Here is an 18,722-nt window from a genome sequence, read left to right as displayed (position 1 = left end):
TCCTGAGCTGCTGCAGGCTCATGCTGACCTACCTAAGCCTCCACCCTTGATATTCAGTCAGGCCATATCCACCTGCCTAGGTTCCCAAGTTTCCTTGCCACACCACGAGAATCCAAGGGCGAATTCTGTTCATAATAGTGGAGAAATAATGTACCAAAACATCTTCCTGGAGGGGGACTGAGAGGCCTTAAAGCTGTGGTGAGGCAGGGTATTCATTCAGGTGCCAAGATGGATTGGAAAATATCCAAGAAGTAAGGAGGCTCTTCTTCTCAGGCTAAATAACAGCCTCCTTGTTGGGAAGGGAATAATCAGTCCCAGCTGGAGAAAAGAGACTACATTCCCTTTGCTTTTCCATTCAAATCTAATCTTATGACATGAGTTTCTGACATGAGTAGCATTCTTGCCCAGACTTGTGGCCCCAGGGAGGGGATGGTTATTTAAGACAGCTGGCTGCTCCAGCAAGGCATAGAGCTTGATGATAAATGCTTACAGACAACTTCCCTTACTTGCTGGTCCCAGTCCCAGTTTAATTGACACCCCTAGAGATTTGCAAAAAAAAAGAAATAGATGTTTCTTTGAACGGATATCATGTCTCTGAATGCAAGAAAAAGATAAGATGCTACATGCATGCAGTTCATCAGTATTTCCCAGCTTAAGGAATTCCTCAGGGAGGGATTCCTTTTATGCATTCCCCGTGAAACAAGTTTCCTGTGCCTTTAAACCCCGTCTTGTGTTATAATGTAGAATACATCTCATACAATTTTGTTTTTCCTTCCTTTGCTTTGTTTTTGGAAAGGAACTATTTCTATGAATCAGTGATTTTAAGACATCTTGCAGGTTTTTTTTTTTTTTTTTCCTGGAAACTTAGATATAGCTCCAACATGAATAATTTTAGGTTTTAGTTATTTAAAAATTCTTGTTTTCAGAGTTGATGCTCCTTTTGGTCAAGAAGCCCAGTTTGGAGTAACAGCTCTGGAAAAATATTTAGGCCCAAATATCAAGCATTTGCTTCACATTTCTTTTTTGTTGTTGTTGTTGTTGTTGTTGTGTTGAGACAGAGTCTCACTCTGTTGCCCAGACTGGAGTGCAGTGTTGCGATCTTGGCTCACTGCAAGCTCTGCCTCCAGAGTTCACGCCATTCTCTTGCCTCAGCCTCCCCAGTAGCTGGGACTACAGGCACACACTGCCATGCCCGGCTAATTTTTTGTATTTTTAGTAGAGACGGGGTTTCACCATGTTAGTCAGGATGGTCTCGATCTCCTGACCTTGTGATCTGCCCGCCCCGGCCTTCCAAAGTCCTGGGATTACAGGTGCGAGTCACCGTGCCTGGCCTGCTTCACATTTCTTTTTCATAATTGGAGATGTAGTCTGTGGGCAAGGAATGAATTGATTCAAACATCTTTTCCTCCATCGAAGAACTTTGGTCACTAAAATGGTTATAACACATACACTAAATTGAACATTCTGAGAAAGGCATTTATTTGAAAGAATTTGGAAGTATTAAGGGTATAAAGAATTTATCTTGTGGTTTATGAAAAGTAATAATGTTAATGATAGAATTATCTTTCAAAAGCAAAAGTTTGAGGAGTAGATCAATGAGCCAAAAAGGAGAGAGTAGGAAAAACTAAGAACTGCTTAGGTTTCAAAAACTAAGAACTGCTTAGGTTTCAAAAACTAAGAACTGCTTAGGTTTCAAAATCAATACTTAGTGAAAAAAGCAAATTATAAAGACATAATCAGTATGATATAACTTAAAAGTTTTAAAACATACTAAATAATATTCCTGGTTGTCTGTGGACACATACCTCTATTATATGAGGTCTGAAAACCTGAGTTGGAAGGATAGATGCCGAATGCTTGATAGAATTTTCCTGGAGTGGTGGTGAAGGAAGCAGGGCGTTGGGACTGGGGACCAGGAACAAAAGAGAATTTAACTTTGTAATGTTTTGTTTCCATGTATTAAAGGGATCTGAAATAGACATGACCAAATAATATTTGTTAATTCTGGGGGCTGAATTCTTTGCTATAACTCTTCAATCCTGAATTAAATATATTAATTACCTTAAAATGAAAACAAGAAGTATTTTCTACCCTCATTGTGAAGCTCCACATAAATGGGGGCAGAGGTGCACAGCCAACAGTCATAACCTTTCCATGAGTATTTGCATATTTAGAGTAGGCGTTGATAAGCCAGTTAATCTAAATGATGAACTATCTTGCTTTTAATTCTCCTAAACTAAATATTTGTTCTATCAACTTGCAAATCAGTTGTACATATGTTAGCATAAGAAGTTTTGGCTGTGTTTTAGGAACAGGTGCCTTTTAAACAGAAAAATTTAATTGTGGTGTATGCCTCAGCCAATATCAATTTCACTTTTTAAATGTTGCCATAAATAATTCAAATGGATGGCATGCTTTTCGTTTCTGAATAGCCACAGACATGTAACTTATTCAGAGGATTTCTTCGACTGTAGATGTGAGACCTTCATCTACTAAGAAGGCTGCTCTGGGAGAAAAAAAAAGTCTTATTGCTTTTCTTATAAGATTTATGTTGGTTTCAAAATGAAAATTTTGATTCCTTGTCATGTGAAAACAGATGCAGCTATACAAACCAAAATCTTGTTTGCATCACAGAACTGCCCCACTGATTTTGGACTCTAATCTACTCACCTTGCTGGACCACAACATAAAACTAGGAAATAAGCAGAGAGAACTTTGTTATTAGGCAGTGTGAAATTTGGGAACTGAAGTTTATTTTCTTTCCTCCTAATCAAAGCCTCTGACTTTCAACCAGTTTACTCTTATTTTACAGTTGAGTTTCCTAAACTTGAAATATCTCTTTCTAAGCTTACAAATGTTAAATGTAACAAATCAGAAGTTGGTATAGGGGCTGCTAAAAAGGAGATTAGGATTGTCTTTTGATACAAGGTACATCGTGTCTTTTGATACACAATGCCAAGGGAGGGAAAATAAATTTATTAAGAAGAAATAAAAATAGACAAGGTTTCTTTTCTTTCCTTTTCCCTTTTCTTTTCTCTTTTCTTTTCTTTTTTCTTTTCTTACAGAGTCTCGCTCTGTTGCCCAGCCTGGAGTGCAGTGATGCTATCTCAGCTCACTACAAGCTCTGCCTCATGGGTTCACGCCATTCTCCTGCCTCAGCCTCCCAAGTAGCTGGGACTACAGGCACCTGCCACCAGGCCTGGCTAGATTTTTTTTGTGTGTGTTTTTAGTAGAGACAGGGTTTCACTGTTTTGGTCAGGATGGTCTCAATCTCCTGGCCTCGCGATTTGCCTGCCTCGGCCTCCCAAAGTGCTGAGATTACAGGCGTGAGCCACTGCGACTGGCCAAGATTTATTTTTTTAGTAGTGATAGTTTTCCTAGAAACCTAAATAGTCCCCCTGTAGTAGAACATAGTCATGGTGTCTTTGCTATTCGTGCTGAATAGTTGGTGTTTTCCAAAGTAAATATAGAATTAACTAACTTATTTTCAGAATAAGTATAGAATTAACCATACCTCCTTAATTGATGGTTCTCTCAGTCTTGATTCCAAGGGTCTTAACTACCTGCATGCACTTGCTGTATGCTAAACAGACACCAAAAGCGTTGACTAATCTTATTTTTATGTACAGAGAATCAATTCCCAAAAAAATGCTGCATGTTTTGCATTTATTTAAAAATTTTAAAGGCCATAATATTTATTAATACCTATTTATACCCTTAGAATTCCCAGTTTGGCAGCAAATAGAGTCCCATTCTATTATTCCACTGAAAGTAACGATAAAAACCACAGTTACTTTTGCACCAACCTAATAAAACTATGATTGTAACTTGTGTTTGTAATTTGTTTTTAAAGAGCTAGCCAGTTTGTTTGAAGATATCAATTTCAAAACATATTCAGTGTATTCCCTAAGGTATGGGAGGTTGGCCTACACTTGTACTGACCTTATGATGTTACTTAGAAGTTGATCGTTTAAAAAAAATCCTAGATATAAGCTTACATACTTACCATTCATTTACTCCATAAAAGTAAGATGTAGAAAAATGGTTTGATTATTTGGGTTTTAGACAAGTATAAAAAAATTCTCTGACTTACCTCAATAAGCCCTGTTATGTTTTTTCATAGATTGTAAATTACATTGTTAATACTTCTTTAGGGAGACAGTATGTGGTCCAAGTACAAAGAGTATGTTCCAAATTAGAGTCTAAATCTCAGCTCCTCCCTTACTGGCTGTGTGACTTGGCACAAGTTACTTACCCTCTTTGAGCCTCTCTTTGTGTAAAATGGGAATGATAGTCCCTGCTTCACAAGGTAGTTTCCTGGGGGTTGTGTGAAATTCATTGTGTCATTGCATAGTTAGGTATTCCATGCTTGTTCCCATTCCTTTTCTGTTGGAAATAGAAAATTCTGGATTGGAAGATTGCCACCATTTGCTTTGGTTCTCAATTGCCTTTCCTGTAACACTTATGATTTCATTTTTTTGTTTAGTATTTGAAGGTGACTGAGTCCTAGAGAGCATTTATTTAAGTTCCAGTCACATGTGCTTGAACACATTCCACTCTAGCTTCTTCAGAGTAAAAGCTCATGATCATTGACTCAATAGGTGTCTTCTGACTTCTTCACCTGAGTTCTTCTAAAACTTTGCTCTGTTGGGGCGCAGAACACGATACCACAAAGCGAAGGCTTCAGAAGCAGCCTGAGAAGCCAAGTGTCTCTCTGACCTTCTCCTGCCCTCTGGTCTCTTACCCCTCTTTCTTCCCCAGGCAGGCTATGGAAACTGGAATCCCTTTCCCCAAGGTGGGTCGTGGAAACCAGAACCCCTTTTCCCGAAGGCCAGCCTCAAAACCTAAAAATATTCCTCTAGCTTTCCTCCCACCTTTCTCTGTAAAAGCTGGCCGTGAAGAAATTCTCTGACCTACCTTGTTTGATAGTAGGTCCTAAGACCCCCATTCCAGAAAGAGTCCTGCCCCAAACCCAGGAGGAGGGACTGCTGCATGGAGAGGCCAGGAAGACTCCGGACAGACAGGTGTCACTGAGTTTCTCTACCTCAGCCTACTAGCATTATGGCACACTCTTTGTCCAGTTATATTTCCACATGGCTGGCCATTCTTCATTGGACCTAAGCATAAAAGTGGATAACTGTATCTTTGGATCTTCATTCCGAGGGCTTCTGTGTCATGTAAAAAAATTAAAAATAATTAAATAAAATTTTTTTGCTTTTCTTTTGTTAACCTGTCTTTTGTTATTGGAGTGTCTACCCTGATCCTTTATGATGGGGAAGAAAGGGATCACCTTTCTGCCGCTACAGTTCCAGCTTTCTTCACTTAGTGGAAAGCTCCAGAGTGGGTTTAAACCTTTTCCTATAGGAATTAAGACTGAGGGTAGGGAGTGGCTCTCAGTAGGGGGCAGTCAGAGGACTGACATAGAAATGACCTCTTTTACAGGAAAAGTGATGATTGCTTCTCCTTCCAGAATATATTTAGAAGCTCAATATCTCTGAATTGTTTAAAACCTTTTCATCCTATTGATAGAGGCACTTCCTAAAGCCAGATCTTTGGTCTCAGTATTCCATGATTGGTGTTAATTGGAGAATAGTTATTATTATGAGAAGGTTGCAGTGGGAAAAGGTCAGATCCAGTGTTTTTTTTAAAAAGGAAGCAAACCAAATATAGGTAGTTGTCTGCAGATGCCATTGAGAAGCCCTTTACTGTAAGAACTGTCATCTTTTAGCTTCAGTTCTGTTTCCATGGCAACCACATGGTCCCTGAGTGCCTGGCTGAATGAATTTACAGGAAGCTGAAAAACATTGCTATTCTAAGTAGCTTTCTTCTTGCTGTAGAAAGGGTCCTTCCCTTACTGTAGGCCAGCCAACATTTACTGGGAACAAAGAGGGCTATTTATGCTCATTGTACTCTGGGCCAAGGCTAAAGAAATGGGGAGAATCCCAGCCTCGGCTTACTGACCTGTGAATTTGTTTTTCTGGTTGTTGTCAGTAGCATTTTGGAAGGACCAAAGGACTTACCTTTCCTTTGTTTCTGATATGGTTTCCCTGTTCATTTTCTTTTAATTAAAAAAAAAATTTTTTTTGAGACAGGATCTCACTCTCTTGCCCAGGCTGGAGTGCTGTGGCACCATCTCGGTTCACTGCAGCCTTGACCTCCCAGGCTCAAGTGATCCTCCCACCTCTGCCTCCCAAGTAGCTGGGACTACAGTTGTGCACCACCACGCCCAGCTAATTTTTTGATTTTCTGTAGAAAAAAAGTCTCACTGTGTTGCCCAGGCTGGTCTTGAACTCCTGGCCTCAAACAATCCTCTCACCTCAGCCTCCTAATGTGATGGGATTACAAACATGAACCACTCTACCTGGCCTCTCTAATCATTTGAAGCAAAACTTTTATCCTAGGGATAGAACTGTTTAAGAAAAATGGAGTGGCAAAAGAGTTGTGGTTGGAATAGTGATAGTTACAATGCAGTTAATTTGTTGATTTTATAGCTTTCAAGTATCTAGATGGGCAGTTATTTAAAATAAGTGTCTCCTCCCAGCTATAGAAATAATGATAATGGCTCAGGCAGATCTTAGGTCGTTGTTTATTGCATGTCAACATTGTTGGTATGTTCTTTACATCTTTAAAAAGTTGTATTTCTGCTTGCTTACGTGATAGAAAACTTATATATAGTAGAATATTGTTTGGGGGGTTTCAAATGAAATGCAGCTCCCTTTTGGCATTTTATGACTTGTAACATGACCATTTCTTAGGGAAAAAAATGAAGGCTATCAGTATAGTTTTATTGAAAGCCTGTGGAGTATTTTTAGTTTCAAAGATAAGCCATTTACTGGACTTCCTTTCTGAGTTCCTTCATATCCTTTTTAGAAGCAAGGTAGAAATACTTTGTTTTTGTTTTTTTAACTACTCTTAGATAGAGACAACCTTTTAGCTGAATTCTGATAATGAAAGCATTTAATTTCAGCAGGAGGTAGGGATTTTTGTTCTCTCTCTCTCTTTCACACCATCACCACCCCCCTACCCGCCAACACACAGTTAAAGAAAATCCATAAAAAAATGCTGATGTATTCTATACTCCTGCTATCCATCCTCCCATTACATCTTCTATAAAATGTGGTCCTTGTTCAAAATATGGACATTTCAAGAGTGCTAAGATTTTCACCTTTACTCTGTTTAGATAAGTAGATGCCAGTTTAAACTAGTCTCTCACTGAGATCCAGTGATGTTCCTTTTGAATTTTTATCAGGTCTTAGAAAATGTCAATAAAATAGCCTTGGAAAATATCTCGAGAGACCCTCATTTAATGCAACCTCAAGTCTCTGAATAGCACCAAATGTGGAGTGTAATTGCAAATTGCATTGCTTTAAATCCCTTCTACCAAATTATTGCAGTAGCAGATTTCACAAGTAGTTTTTCTCAAATCATCCTGAAATAATAATAAAAGAGATTTAATTCTTGAAAGAGCTTACATGATGTAAGATCAGTTTTTAAAGAGTTATTTTAAGGTGTCCAGGGCCACAATTTGATCAACCAAGTATTTGCTATGTCTTTTATAGGGAGCTATATAGGATTTGACTGGTCTGCTCAAACAATTTGTAGGTTATCTTGGGATAGAAAACTAACATCATAAATTTGGGAACCAGGACTACCCTGCATTATAATGAGTTGGTAGGAATCCATAAAGTGTGAGATGGACCCTCTAGAGAGGGCTACCTGGAAAAAGTAGGACCCAAAGTATTTCTTTTGATTTTTCTTTTCTTTTTTTTTTCTTTTTTGGAGATGGAGTCTCGCTCCATTTCCCAGGCTAGAGTGCAGTGGTGCAATATTGGCTCACCACAACCTCCACTTCCTGGCTCAAGTGATCCTCTAGCCTCAGCCCCCCCGAGTAGCTGGGACCACAGGCATGACCCACCACACCTGGCTCATTTTTGTATTTTTTGTAGAGATGGGGGTTTCTCCATGTTGTCCAGGCTGGTCTTGAACTCCTGAGCTCAAACAATCTGCCTGCCTTGGCCTCTCTAAGTGCTGGGATTACAGGTGTGAGCCACCATGCCCAGCCTCAAGGCATTTCAATCATTATTCATTCAACAGAAATGTATTAAGCAAAGCCTATATGCTAGGTGCTGTATAATGCTGGAATTATAGTTGTGAACAAGACTGCGTGTATGGTGTTCATCCTGGTGAGAGAGGTCCAGACACAAAACCAGGCAGTTAACCTCAATGATAACAGCTATCTTGAGTGAGTTAGAGTATTGAGGAAACACCTGGATTTGGAGGGGCATTGAAGATTTCTTTGAGGAAATGCAAAGCTAAATCTTGAACAGAAAGAAATCACAAATGGACATTACTATGTAACCACTTAAAATAGTGTTCCTTTTACTCTCAGAAAAATACATTTCAACTTTTCTAAAAGCAGTCTCCTAAAATATAAATAATAGCTCTTTCAAGAAACTAAAATATTTAGACTTTAGAATCTTAGAGCAGGAAGGGGTCTTAGAGAAATCCAACTTGCTTTGACACCAACTCCTGTGTACTTCTGGAAAGAGTAAGAAACACAAGATTTCCAAAGAGTGTCAATGGGTCAGGAAATGGGTGTCAGTCTTGTGTTTCTTCTTATTTTTCCTTTTTTTTTCTGGAGATGGGGTCTCGCTCTGTCGCCCAGGCTAGAGTGTAGTGTCGCGATCTCGGCTCATTGCAAGCTCCACCTCCTCGGTTCATGCCATTCTCCTGCCTCAGCCTCCCGAGTAGCTGGGACTGCAGGCACCCACCACCACGCCAGGCTAATTTTTTGTATTTTTAGTAGAGATGAGGTTTCACTGTGTTAACCAGGATGGTCTCAATCTCCTGACCTCGTGGTCCACCTGCCTCGGCCTCCGAAAGTACTGGGATTACAGGTGTGAGCCACCGTCCCTGGCCAGTCTTGTGTTTCTTACTCTTACCCCCTAACACACCCCACTCTGGTTCAGAATGTAAGTGTTTAGGGAAGATTATCTCTGTGTGTCCTCTGCCTTTTTTGTTTTGAGGAAAGGGTTTATTGTACTACTAATACATGCATTGTAGTAGTTCCTTCTCACACTGCTGTGAAGAAATACCTGAGACTGCGTAATTTATAAAGAAAAGAGGTTTAATTGACTCACAGTTCAGCATGGCTTGGGAGGCCTCAGGAAACTTACAATCATGCCAAGTGGGAAGAAAACATGTCCTTCACATGGTGGCGGGAAGGAGAAGAAGGAGCCAAGGTGGGGAAAGCCCCTTATAAAACCATCAGATCTTGAGAGAACTCATTCCCTATCACAAGAAGAGCACAGGGGGACCACCCCAATGATCTAATTACCTCCCTTGAGGTTTCTCCTCCAATGTGTGGGGATTACAGTTTGGATTACAATTCAAGATGAGATTTGGATGGGGACACAAAGCCAGATCATATCATGCATAGTATTTTTTTTTTTTAATCAAATCTCGCCTGGCACGGTGGCTCATGCCTGTAATCTCGACACTTTGGGAGGCGGATACAGGTTGGTCACCTGAGGTCAGGAGTTCGAGACCAGCCTGACCAACATGGTGAAACACCATCTCTACTAAAAATACAAAAATTAGACGGATGTGGTGGTGGGCGCCTGTAATCCCAACTACTTGGGAGACTGAGGCAGAAGAATCGCTTGAACCGGGGATGTGGAGGTTGCAGTGAGCTGAGATTGTGTCATTGCACTCTAGCTTGGGTGACAGAGTGAGATTTCATCTCAAAAAAAAAATTAATAAATCAGACCTCAAGCCTCTTTCACACATGTTTTTGTATCTTTTAACAGATAACAAATAGGAAAAGAAAAAGAGTGGTTGTGGCAAGCTATTACGAACTAGCACTGAAATTATGGCTGGCACCTATTCACCCTAACCTAATTAATCTGTCTGCTAAAGGATAAAAAAATTACTTTTTTTAAGTGGCCCTCCTTCATTTGGAAAGCATAGATGGACTCCTATAGATATATTATTTTTCACTTGAATGTTTTCCCATTAGATCCTAACTGATTGCTTTAATTGTGCACCTTAGCAGAAATATTACTTTCCCCTCGTTTGTATAGCTTGCTTTCACAGGCCACGTGACATCCATTATTCCTGATGAGCTTCTGGAAGAGTTAATTCTTCCTTGCATTATAGAAAGAATTTAGAAGCAAACAGTAAGAGGACTTCTAAACTGATAACACTTTTCCTCACCCTTGTTAAGAATGATTCTGAGATGTTGTTCATGCTGTTTTTGTTTTTTTTCCTCAGACAGATTTAGTGACCTGGTCCATACCTCAGTGTTCGACGCGTTTAAAAAATTAATGGTAAAAGGAACAAACAGATTACCAGAATTAGAGAACAACAAATATGTTGCAAAACATAGAAAAATTTATCTTAGTGTCCAAACATGAGATATTTTAAAGGTACTAAATATTTTGTGCGTTCTGTTTTTATCAAGTTGTTTTCCTTTATTATAATAGTCAGTGTTCTTCTATTATAACAGTCACCCTATTGTAACATTTTGAACTGTAATTCTTAGTTTTCTTGTCCATTTTCATCACTAGACTGTGTGCCTCTTGTCTTTCATTTATGCCTGGCGTATTATAGTAGTCATTTGATTAATGTTAGAATGAATGAATGTACAGTAGTAAATTTATGTGGCTCTCCTTGGTGAGAACTTTAAATAAAATAACATACAGTTATTTTACTTTATATCAGATCCTGGGCATTTTATCAGATGTTCTACATTAAAAAGTATCAGCTGACTTTGGGCCACTTCTAGGAACAGTTAAAATATGTAGTCCCAGTCTGGGCACAGTGTCTCACATGTGTAATCCCAGCACTTTGAGAGGCCAAAGTGAGCGGATCGCCTGAGCCCGGGAGGTTGAGGCTGCAGTGAGCTGTGATCGTGCACTCCAGCCTGGGCAACAGAGTGAGACTCTGTCTCAGAACATGTGTGTGTGTGTGTGTGTGTGTGTGTGTGTGTAGTCCCATATATTTGTGAAATTTAAGTATGGGCGAATAGTGATTGCATTAGACTTAAGAGATCTATTGTTAAATACACAAATGTAATTTTAGCATAAAAATAAGATTGATATGCTTACAATTTTGTTTATTTACATTATCTAAAAAATGTTCGCATTATCGTGCAGCTCACATATATAGATATATACCAAACCAGTGCTTTGCTTTAAGTCAAATCTTTCTTATCCATTTTATGGTTATTTATTTTTTATTTCTGAGACAGAGTCTTGCTTTGTCACCCAGAGTATAGCGCAGTGGTGTGATCATAGCTACTGCAGCCTCAAACTAACATGGTCTTCCTGCCTTGGCCTCCCAAAGCGCTGGGATTATAGACATGAGCCACTTCACCCGGCCCATTTTATGACTATTCTAGGGAGCTGTTGGTAGACTGTGTTCTTTAATTATCTTTCCACAGGGCTTTTGTACATTTCTTTCCTTCTGCCTGGAACACTTCCTCCTGCAGATATTCATGTGACTTGCTTCCAATATTTTGTTCAAATGTCACCTTTGCAATGAAGCCTTTACTGGCCACCCTCTTTAGTATTGCAGCACCCATCCTCTGCATTCGCTACTCCGCTTCTGTGCTTTTTCTTTATCTTCTATTGTGATGTAAATTTACCTATGCACACACTTCCTCAATGAGGTCAAGAATTTTTGTCTCTTTTTTTCTTCCTTTACTGATGTATCCTGTAGCACGTAGAATACTGCCTGGCACATAATCAGTGCTCAGTAAAAACACTTTAAATGAATGGAGGCAGAAGTTGTTTAACATCTTGTGAGATGTGTCCCTGTCCCAGGTATACCTGACACGTGTTTTGTTTCTCAGTTGTACCTTTTTTTTGTTTTTCTTTTTTGTGAGACGGAGTCTTGCTCTGTCGCCACGCTGGAGTACAGTGGCGCAATCTTGGCTCACTGCAACCTCAGCCTCCTGTGTTCAAGCAATTCCCCTGCTTCAGCCTCCCGAGTAGCTGGGACTACAGGCACGTGCCACTACACCCAGCTAATTTTTGTACTTTTAGTAGAGACGGGGTTTCACCATGTTGGCCAGGATGATCTCGATCTCTTGACTTTGTGATCCGCCTGCCTCAGCCTCCCAAAGTGTTGGGATTGCAGGCATGAGCCACTGCGCCCGGCCTCAGTTGTATCTTTTATTCACTTTATAGCTGCCATTTCTTTGCAAGGAGCAGTGACTGAATTGAGGCATATCAGAACCTAATTGAGAAATTGTGGCCAGGTGTGGCGGCTCACATTCATAATCCCAACAGTTTGAGAGGGTGGGGCAGGTAGATTGTTTGAGCCCGGGAGTTCAAGACCAGCCTGGGCAACATAGTGAAACCTGGCCTCTAACAAAAAATACAAAAGTTAACCAAGTGTGGTGCTGCATGCCTGTAGTCCTTGGGAGGCTGAGGTATGAGGATCCCTTGAGCCTGGAAGGTGGAAGTTGCAGTGAGCTGAGATCACAACACTGCACTCCAGTCAAGGCAACAGAAAGAGAAAAAAAATTTGTATAATTTGGTTAACTGCTTAACCAAATAGGCATTCAATGACTAGAACCAGAATCAGAGGGAGGCAGACATCTTATGCACACTGTGTTTGGGAATCCAAACTTAAACTGACAGGTGAAATCATTAAAAGGTCAATTAAGAAGAGCCAAGGACTGGACACAGTGGCTCACGCCTGTAATCCCTACAGTTTGGGAGACCAAGGCGGGTGGATCATGAGGTCGGTAGATCAAGACCATCCTGGCTAACATGGTGAAGCCCCATCTCTACTAAAAATACAAAAAAATTAGCCTGGCATCGGGTGCCTGTAATCCCAGCTAGTCGGGAGGCTGAGGCAGGAGAATGGCGTGAACCCGGGAGGTGGAGCTTGTAGTGAGCCGAGATCATGCCACTGCACTCCAGCCTGGGCAACAGAGCAGGACTCTGTCTCAAAAAAAAAAAAAAAAAAAGTGACCTTTTTGATATGTTACGTTCCCGAGACTTGTTAAATGCTTTTATTCCACATAGTAACTTGATTATTTACTGTTATTTATTCTAGTCAAATGCCAACTAATTTAGTACCAGATTAAATATTTTCTTGTAATAAAATCAATTAAAAATTAACTGATTTTTTTCAGATTCATTCAGATATGTTTTTTAAAATTTAGTCATTTCTTCATGCTAAATTAATTGCAAAAAATGCAGTTTCCCTTTTAAAAGAAATTGTGTTAAACTTTAGTAGATACATTTTACTTGGCCAAAAAAATAAAACTGAGTTCAATTCCATTTAAGAACCGTTTATTGAACATATGTATGTGAAAAATAGAAATATAAGATAGACATAACTGACTGTAACACAAGACATAAATGACTACAAATAAGGTAAAATGAACAAGAACTGTAAGTAGAAAGATGACCTGTGGGATTTCAGATGAGAAAGCGGCATGCTGTCAACTTGAAAGCAGAGATGCGAAAGTAGAGGACTTGCACCTACATTGCTGGGTTCTCATTTGTTACCTGTGTCTGGGCAAGTTTCTCTCTTTAGATCTGTTTTCTTATTTATAAATGAAGGATGATAATAATATCAACCTCATGGGAGTGTTGTAGGGATTGAGATAATACATGTTGCCATGTAGACAGAGAATTCAGAGAGGTTAATTGATGCCTAGACTTAGTAAGTCCTAAACATAAGTGGTGGTGAGGACAGTGAATAATGTAGCTGTTGTACCACTCACCCAGAGAAGTTACTCTGGTCTGAGAACTCAGTTCCAATAGGAGAAGCTCATACTGAGCCACAGTTCATTTAGCAAACATGTATCAAGCACCCAGTAAAGCTAGGAACTCTACTAGACCTGAGAGAATGATGAACAGGGAACACCCATGCCCATGTGGAGGTCATGACACTAAAGAGTAGTCAGGCTGGGTGCCTGTAATCCCAGCATTTTGGGAGACCAAGACAGGAGGATCACTTGAGCCCAGGAGTTGAGACTTCAACTCCCAGCAACTCGAACTATGGGCATCATAGGAAGACCTTGTCTCTAAACAACAAAAACAAAAACAAAAATTATCCAAGTGTGGTGGCTGTGATCCCAGCTACTCAGGAAGCTGAGGTGGGAGGATCACTTGAGCCTAGGAGGTTGTGGAGGTTGTGGCTGCACAGTGAGCCATGATCATGCTACTGCACTCTAGCCTGGGCAACAGAGTTGAGACCCTGGAGAGAGAGAGGGGGGGAGAGAGAGAGAGAGAGAGAGAGAGAGATAGATTAGATAGAATAGATGTCAGAAAGGCCTGGGGAACAGTGTGAGGAAAGGCAGTCAGCTCTGAAGTTAAAAATAACCCAGTCCTTAACTGATGGAAAAATGAACAAAATGTTGTATATCCATACCATGGACTATTCAGCTACAGAAGGAATGAACTGCTGATAAATGTTACAACATGGATGAACCTTAAAAACATGCTAAGTAAAAGAAGCCAGTCACCGAATGCGACGTATCTTATGGTTCCATACACATGAAGTGTCCAGAATTGGCAAATCTACAGAGCTAGAAAGTAGATTATGAGTGCCTTGGATGTGGAAAGGGGTTTATGGGGAGTGACTGCTAATAAGCATGGTGTTTTTTTTGGGAATGATGAAAATATTCAAAGTAAATTGCAGTGATAGTTGCACAACTCTTGATATACTAAAAAAACATTGAATCGTGTACCTTAGATGGAGGAATTGTGTGGTCTGTGAATTACAGCTCAATAAAAGCTTTTAAAAAGACCAACAAAACACCAGCAGTTTGGGAGACCAAGGTGGGAGGGAGGATCACTTGAGCTCAGGAGTTAGAGACCAGCCTGGGCAACATAGGGAGACCCCATCTCTACCTACTTACTTACCTACCTGCCTGCCTGCCTGCCTACCTACCTACCTACCTACCTACCTACCTACCTACATAAATAAATAAATGAAGATTTAGCCAGGCATGGTGGTACACACCTATGGTCCCAGCTACTCAGTAGGTGAGGTAGGAGGATCACTTAAGCCCAGGAGGTAAAGGTTGTACTGAGCCGAGATTGTGCCACTGCACTCCCACCTGGGTGACAGAGTGAGACCCTGTCTCAAAAGGAACAAACAAAAAACCCATTAGTACTGTGTGGGCAGGCAACCCAAAGTCATCTAGACTTGGCTGTTGAGTGAACAGAAGACATGGCAAAGACAGGGTCAGGGGTCAGTTGAATGCACTCTTTGAAAGGAGCATTATCTTGTCATAGAAGGAAGCCACTGAGGGCTGAGTGGTGCATGATCACCCAGTCATACCTGTGAGAGACTGAATATACTGACACCTGTGCAAACAGGAATGATAGATTCCAGGGAGTGGTGGAAGATAGGGCGTTAGCCAGCTGTTACAGGGCAATGTCACGAGTCCAGGTAAGAGAGAAGGAACCAAGGAATAGAAGTAGAGATGCTTGAAAACCATGTAACAAGTAAAAAGGCCTAAATGTGAGTGGCTGATGAGGAAAGGAGAAAGGATGACTCTCTGAATTCTAGCGTGAGTGAAGGGGCATGTGCTAACACCAACGGAGATAGAAGAGAACAGGAACAATTAAAAATACAGTTCTTAAGGGCCCTGGACACTGTAGCCAGAGCCATTTCAGTGAGATACAGAAGCCATATCTTGCTTGAAGAGAATTGGAACAAACAGGCAGTCTCCATGCCTGTTCCTCTTACAGTCTGTGCAGTCAACTTTTTGGCCTTGTAAAAAGGCACATCATTTGGGTCACTTAAGTACTATGACCTGAGCCATCTACATTGTATCTAATTCACTTTCCTCTCTCTGGAGCATTATTTTCTAACTCTACAGTGAGACCTATTTTTTTTTTTTTTCCAATGAAAAGCTAAATAGTGATTAGGAAAACTTAAGGAATATTGAGATTTCTCAGCCTGTTCAAGTACTAGAGCAGTGTTAGTTTTTTCCTAACTTTGTTGGAAATGGATTACTTCTTAAGAAATCTTATCACATATCCCATTGAAAACTGGTAAAAATAGAGCCTATCTATGTCCAAAGTCTTAGAAGATGGTTCTCACCACTGGGATAAATGGATGAATGTGCTCCCTGGGATAGATCCAGGTTCTGTGGAGCTGAAACTAACACAGTATGGAAGGGAGGCCCTTTTTGAAATTGGGCTGGGTGCGGTGACTCACACCTGTAATCCCAGCGCTTTGGGAGACTGAGGCAGGCAGATCACAAGGTCAGGAAATCAAGACCATCCTGGCCAACATGGTGAAACCCTGTCTTTACTAAAAGTACAAAAAATTAGCTGGACATGGTGGCACGCACCTGTAATCCCAGCTACTCGGGAGGCTGAGGCAGGAGAATCATTTGAATGTGGGAGGTGGAGGTTGCAGCGAGCCGAGATTGCACCACTGCGCTCCAGCCTGGCGACAGAGCAAGACAGCCTGACGACAGAGTGAGACTGACTGTCTCAAAAATAAAAAGTGAAATTGAGACCACATATTTAGATATAAGGCCTTAGAAGATCCCTGAAGCTTAAGCCTCATTAGCTTCATGGCAGAACTTCCTTTGATCTTGATAATGATGGTGGTGGGGATGATGGGGGTGACTGTTAACACATTGAGCACTCATGCGTCAGGCATTGTTCCAAGCAGTTTTTATATATTAATCCTCGAAACAACCCAGGGCTCAGTAGCAGAGGTACAGAGAAGTCATGCCGAAGGTCACACAGTGGGAAGCAGAGTTGTTAGGAGAGGGAAGAAGGGCAGTATGGAAAAGAACACTAAACTGAGAGCAGAGGCCTTCATGAATGTCAGCTTCACCACCCCTCTGTGGGGAACCTGGGGGAAAAATCACTTACCTTTGCATGGACGTCCTTGACTTCACCTGTAAAAAAGGAATATCGATGCATGTCATGACTCCTTGACTCTGTTGTTCCGAGATGGAGAGAATGTGTGAAGGTGCTTCGTGAAGGTCAAGTGCTTGGAAACGTATATTACACAGCTTTCTCTTCCACCTCAATACTGTAGCTGAGGCTTAAAAATTCATTTAATTTTGCTTACTTTTCATTTCACTTCTCATATGTCTAATTTATTTCTTGGACATGATTTTTGTTCTCAGGTTACTTGTCTGCAAGACTTTTTTGGTGATGACGATGTTTTTATTGCATGTGGACCAGAAAAATTCCGTTATGCCCAAGATGACTTTGTCCTGGATCATAGTGGTAAGGCAATTCTTCAGCTAATTCATTTTTCCATCTTTGTAACCCCTGAAATGAAGGCTTGGGATTTAGCCACTCAGTTCATGCATGTTAAGAAGTCTGGCATGTTGAGGGAAGATAGCATTGGCAGTACTATTTTTGAACCAATGAAAATAAGGAATAAAATGAAAGCATTTGCCTACTTGAAAGAAAGAAAGAAAGAAAGAAAAGGAAGGGAAAGGAAGAAAAAAGAAAAGAAAGAAAAGAAAGAAAGAGAGAAAGAAAAGAAAGAGAATAACCCAAAGCCTAATTCAAGTAGTTTTCACTTTTAGCAATTCAGTTCTCTCTCTTATTGCATTGTTTTGCCCTGAAATGTTCCATGCTTTCCTTCAGAATGGTGGTTGGCTATGCCAACTTAGATGCATGGATAGTGTTGAACATGAAACAATTGTCCATTTTTTGTGATGTGTATGCATAAGGAAATCTATATTAAAAAGAAATAGATAAAAGGATAATAACTGTTAATGGTGATTATCTGAGGTGTCTTTCAACTTCATGGGTTTTTTTGGTAGCAACTTTTTTGTTTTTTTTTAATCGAGACAGTGTCTCCTTTTGTCTCCCAGCCTGGAGTGCAGTGGTACCATCACAGTTCACTGAAGCCTTGACTGTGCTCCTGGATTCAAGTAATCCTCCCGCCTCAGCCTCCTTAGTAGCTAGGATTAAAGACATAAGCCACCGTTCCTGGCTAATTTTTAAATTTTTTGTAGAGACAGGATCTTGCTGTGTTGCCCAGGCTGGTCTTGAACTCCTGGCTTCAAGTGATCCTTGCACCTCAGCCTCCCAAAGTGCTGGGATACACACACACACACACACACATGCGCACACACACACACTTACTTTGTTTATATACAGTCATGTACCATGTAAGTATGCTTTGGTCAATGATGGACTGCATGTATGATTGTAGCACCATGAGGATTTTTACCATACCTTCTCTATGTTTAGATGCACAAATCCTTACCATTGTGTTATAGTTGCCTACAGTATTTGGTACAGTTACATGCTGTACAGGTTTGTAACCTGGGAACGATAGACTATACCATATAGTCTGGGTGAGTACTGGGCTACACCACCTAGATTTGTGTAAGTTTACTCCATGATGTTCACACAATGAATAAATTGTCTAATAATGCACTTCTCAAATGTATCCTCGTAGTTAAGTAACATATGACTATATTTAGAAACAAAACTATTTCATGGGTGAGATGAAAAAATCCCCTTTTCCTGACTTTGGCCAATATATGGAATTTTCAAGTAGTATTTGGCAATAATAATCTCAACTATTTCATGTATTATTGGTCCTGGGAATCTTGTTTTATCCTATTGTCTTAAATTGCTTTAAACCTATGACAGTAGTAGTGATTATTTTAGCTGATAGTAAAGTCAGCTTCCTCTTTAAATGAAGTAAAATCATACACACATCACATTTCAGAGGAGAGCGATCTTAGAGATACGGTG

At 40.4% G+C, this 18,722-nt stretch overlaps 3 protein-coding genes across 10 annotated transcripts in view; all 3 read left to right on the top strand.

Moving 5' to 3' along the window:
* Positions 1 to 18,722, top strand: part of RPS3A (ribosomal protein S3A) — a 1,130,248-nt gene that overhangs the window by 204,487 nt on the left and 907,039 nt on the right. The window lies entirely within an intron of this gene.
* Positions 1 to 18,722, top strand: part of MAB21L2 (mab-21 like 2) — a 501,930-nt gene that overhangs the window by 99,643 nt on the left and 383,565 nt on the right. The window lies entirely within an intron of this gene.
* The window catches only part of DCLK2 (doublecortin like kinase 2), a 179,300-nt gene that overhangs the window by 99,097 nt on the left and 61,481 nt on the right, over positions 1 to 18,722 (top strand). For all 6 annotated transcript variants that reach the window (XR_007725790.1, XM_050791174.1, XM_050791175.1 and 3 more), the window contains exon 3: positions 17,126 to 17,228. Coding sequence is in view for 5 of the 6 variants with exons in the window: in XM_050791174.1 (XP_050647131.1) it covers positions 17,126 to 17,228 (103 nt within the window). In the remaining variant the exon portion in view is untranslated. The remainder of the gene's footprint in view (positions 1 to 17,125; positions 17,229 to 18,722) is intronic.

The sequence above is a fragment of the Macaca thibetana genome, chromosome 5 (assembly GCF_024542745.1).
Source record: "Macaca thibetana thibetana isolate TM-01 chromosome 5, ASM2454274v1, whole genome shotgun sequence".
Taxonomy (NCBI): Eukaryota; Metazoa; Chordata; class Mammalia; order Primates; family Cercopithecidae; genus Macaca; species Macaca thibetana.
Note: the sequence above shows the minus strand (reverse complement) of the source record. Positions and strands in the feature narration are given on the sequence as shown.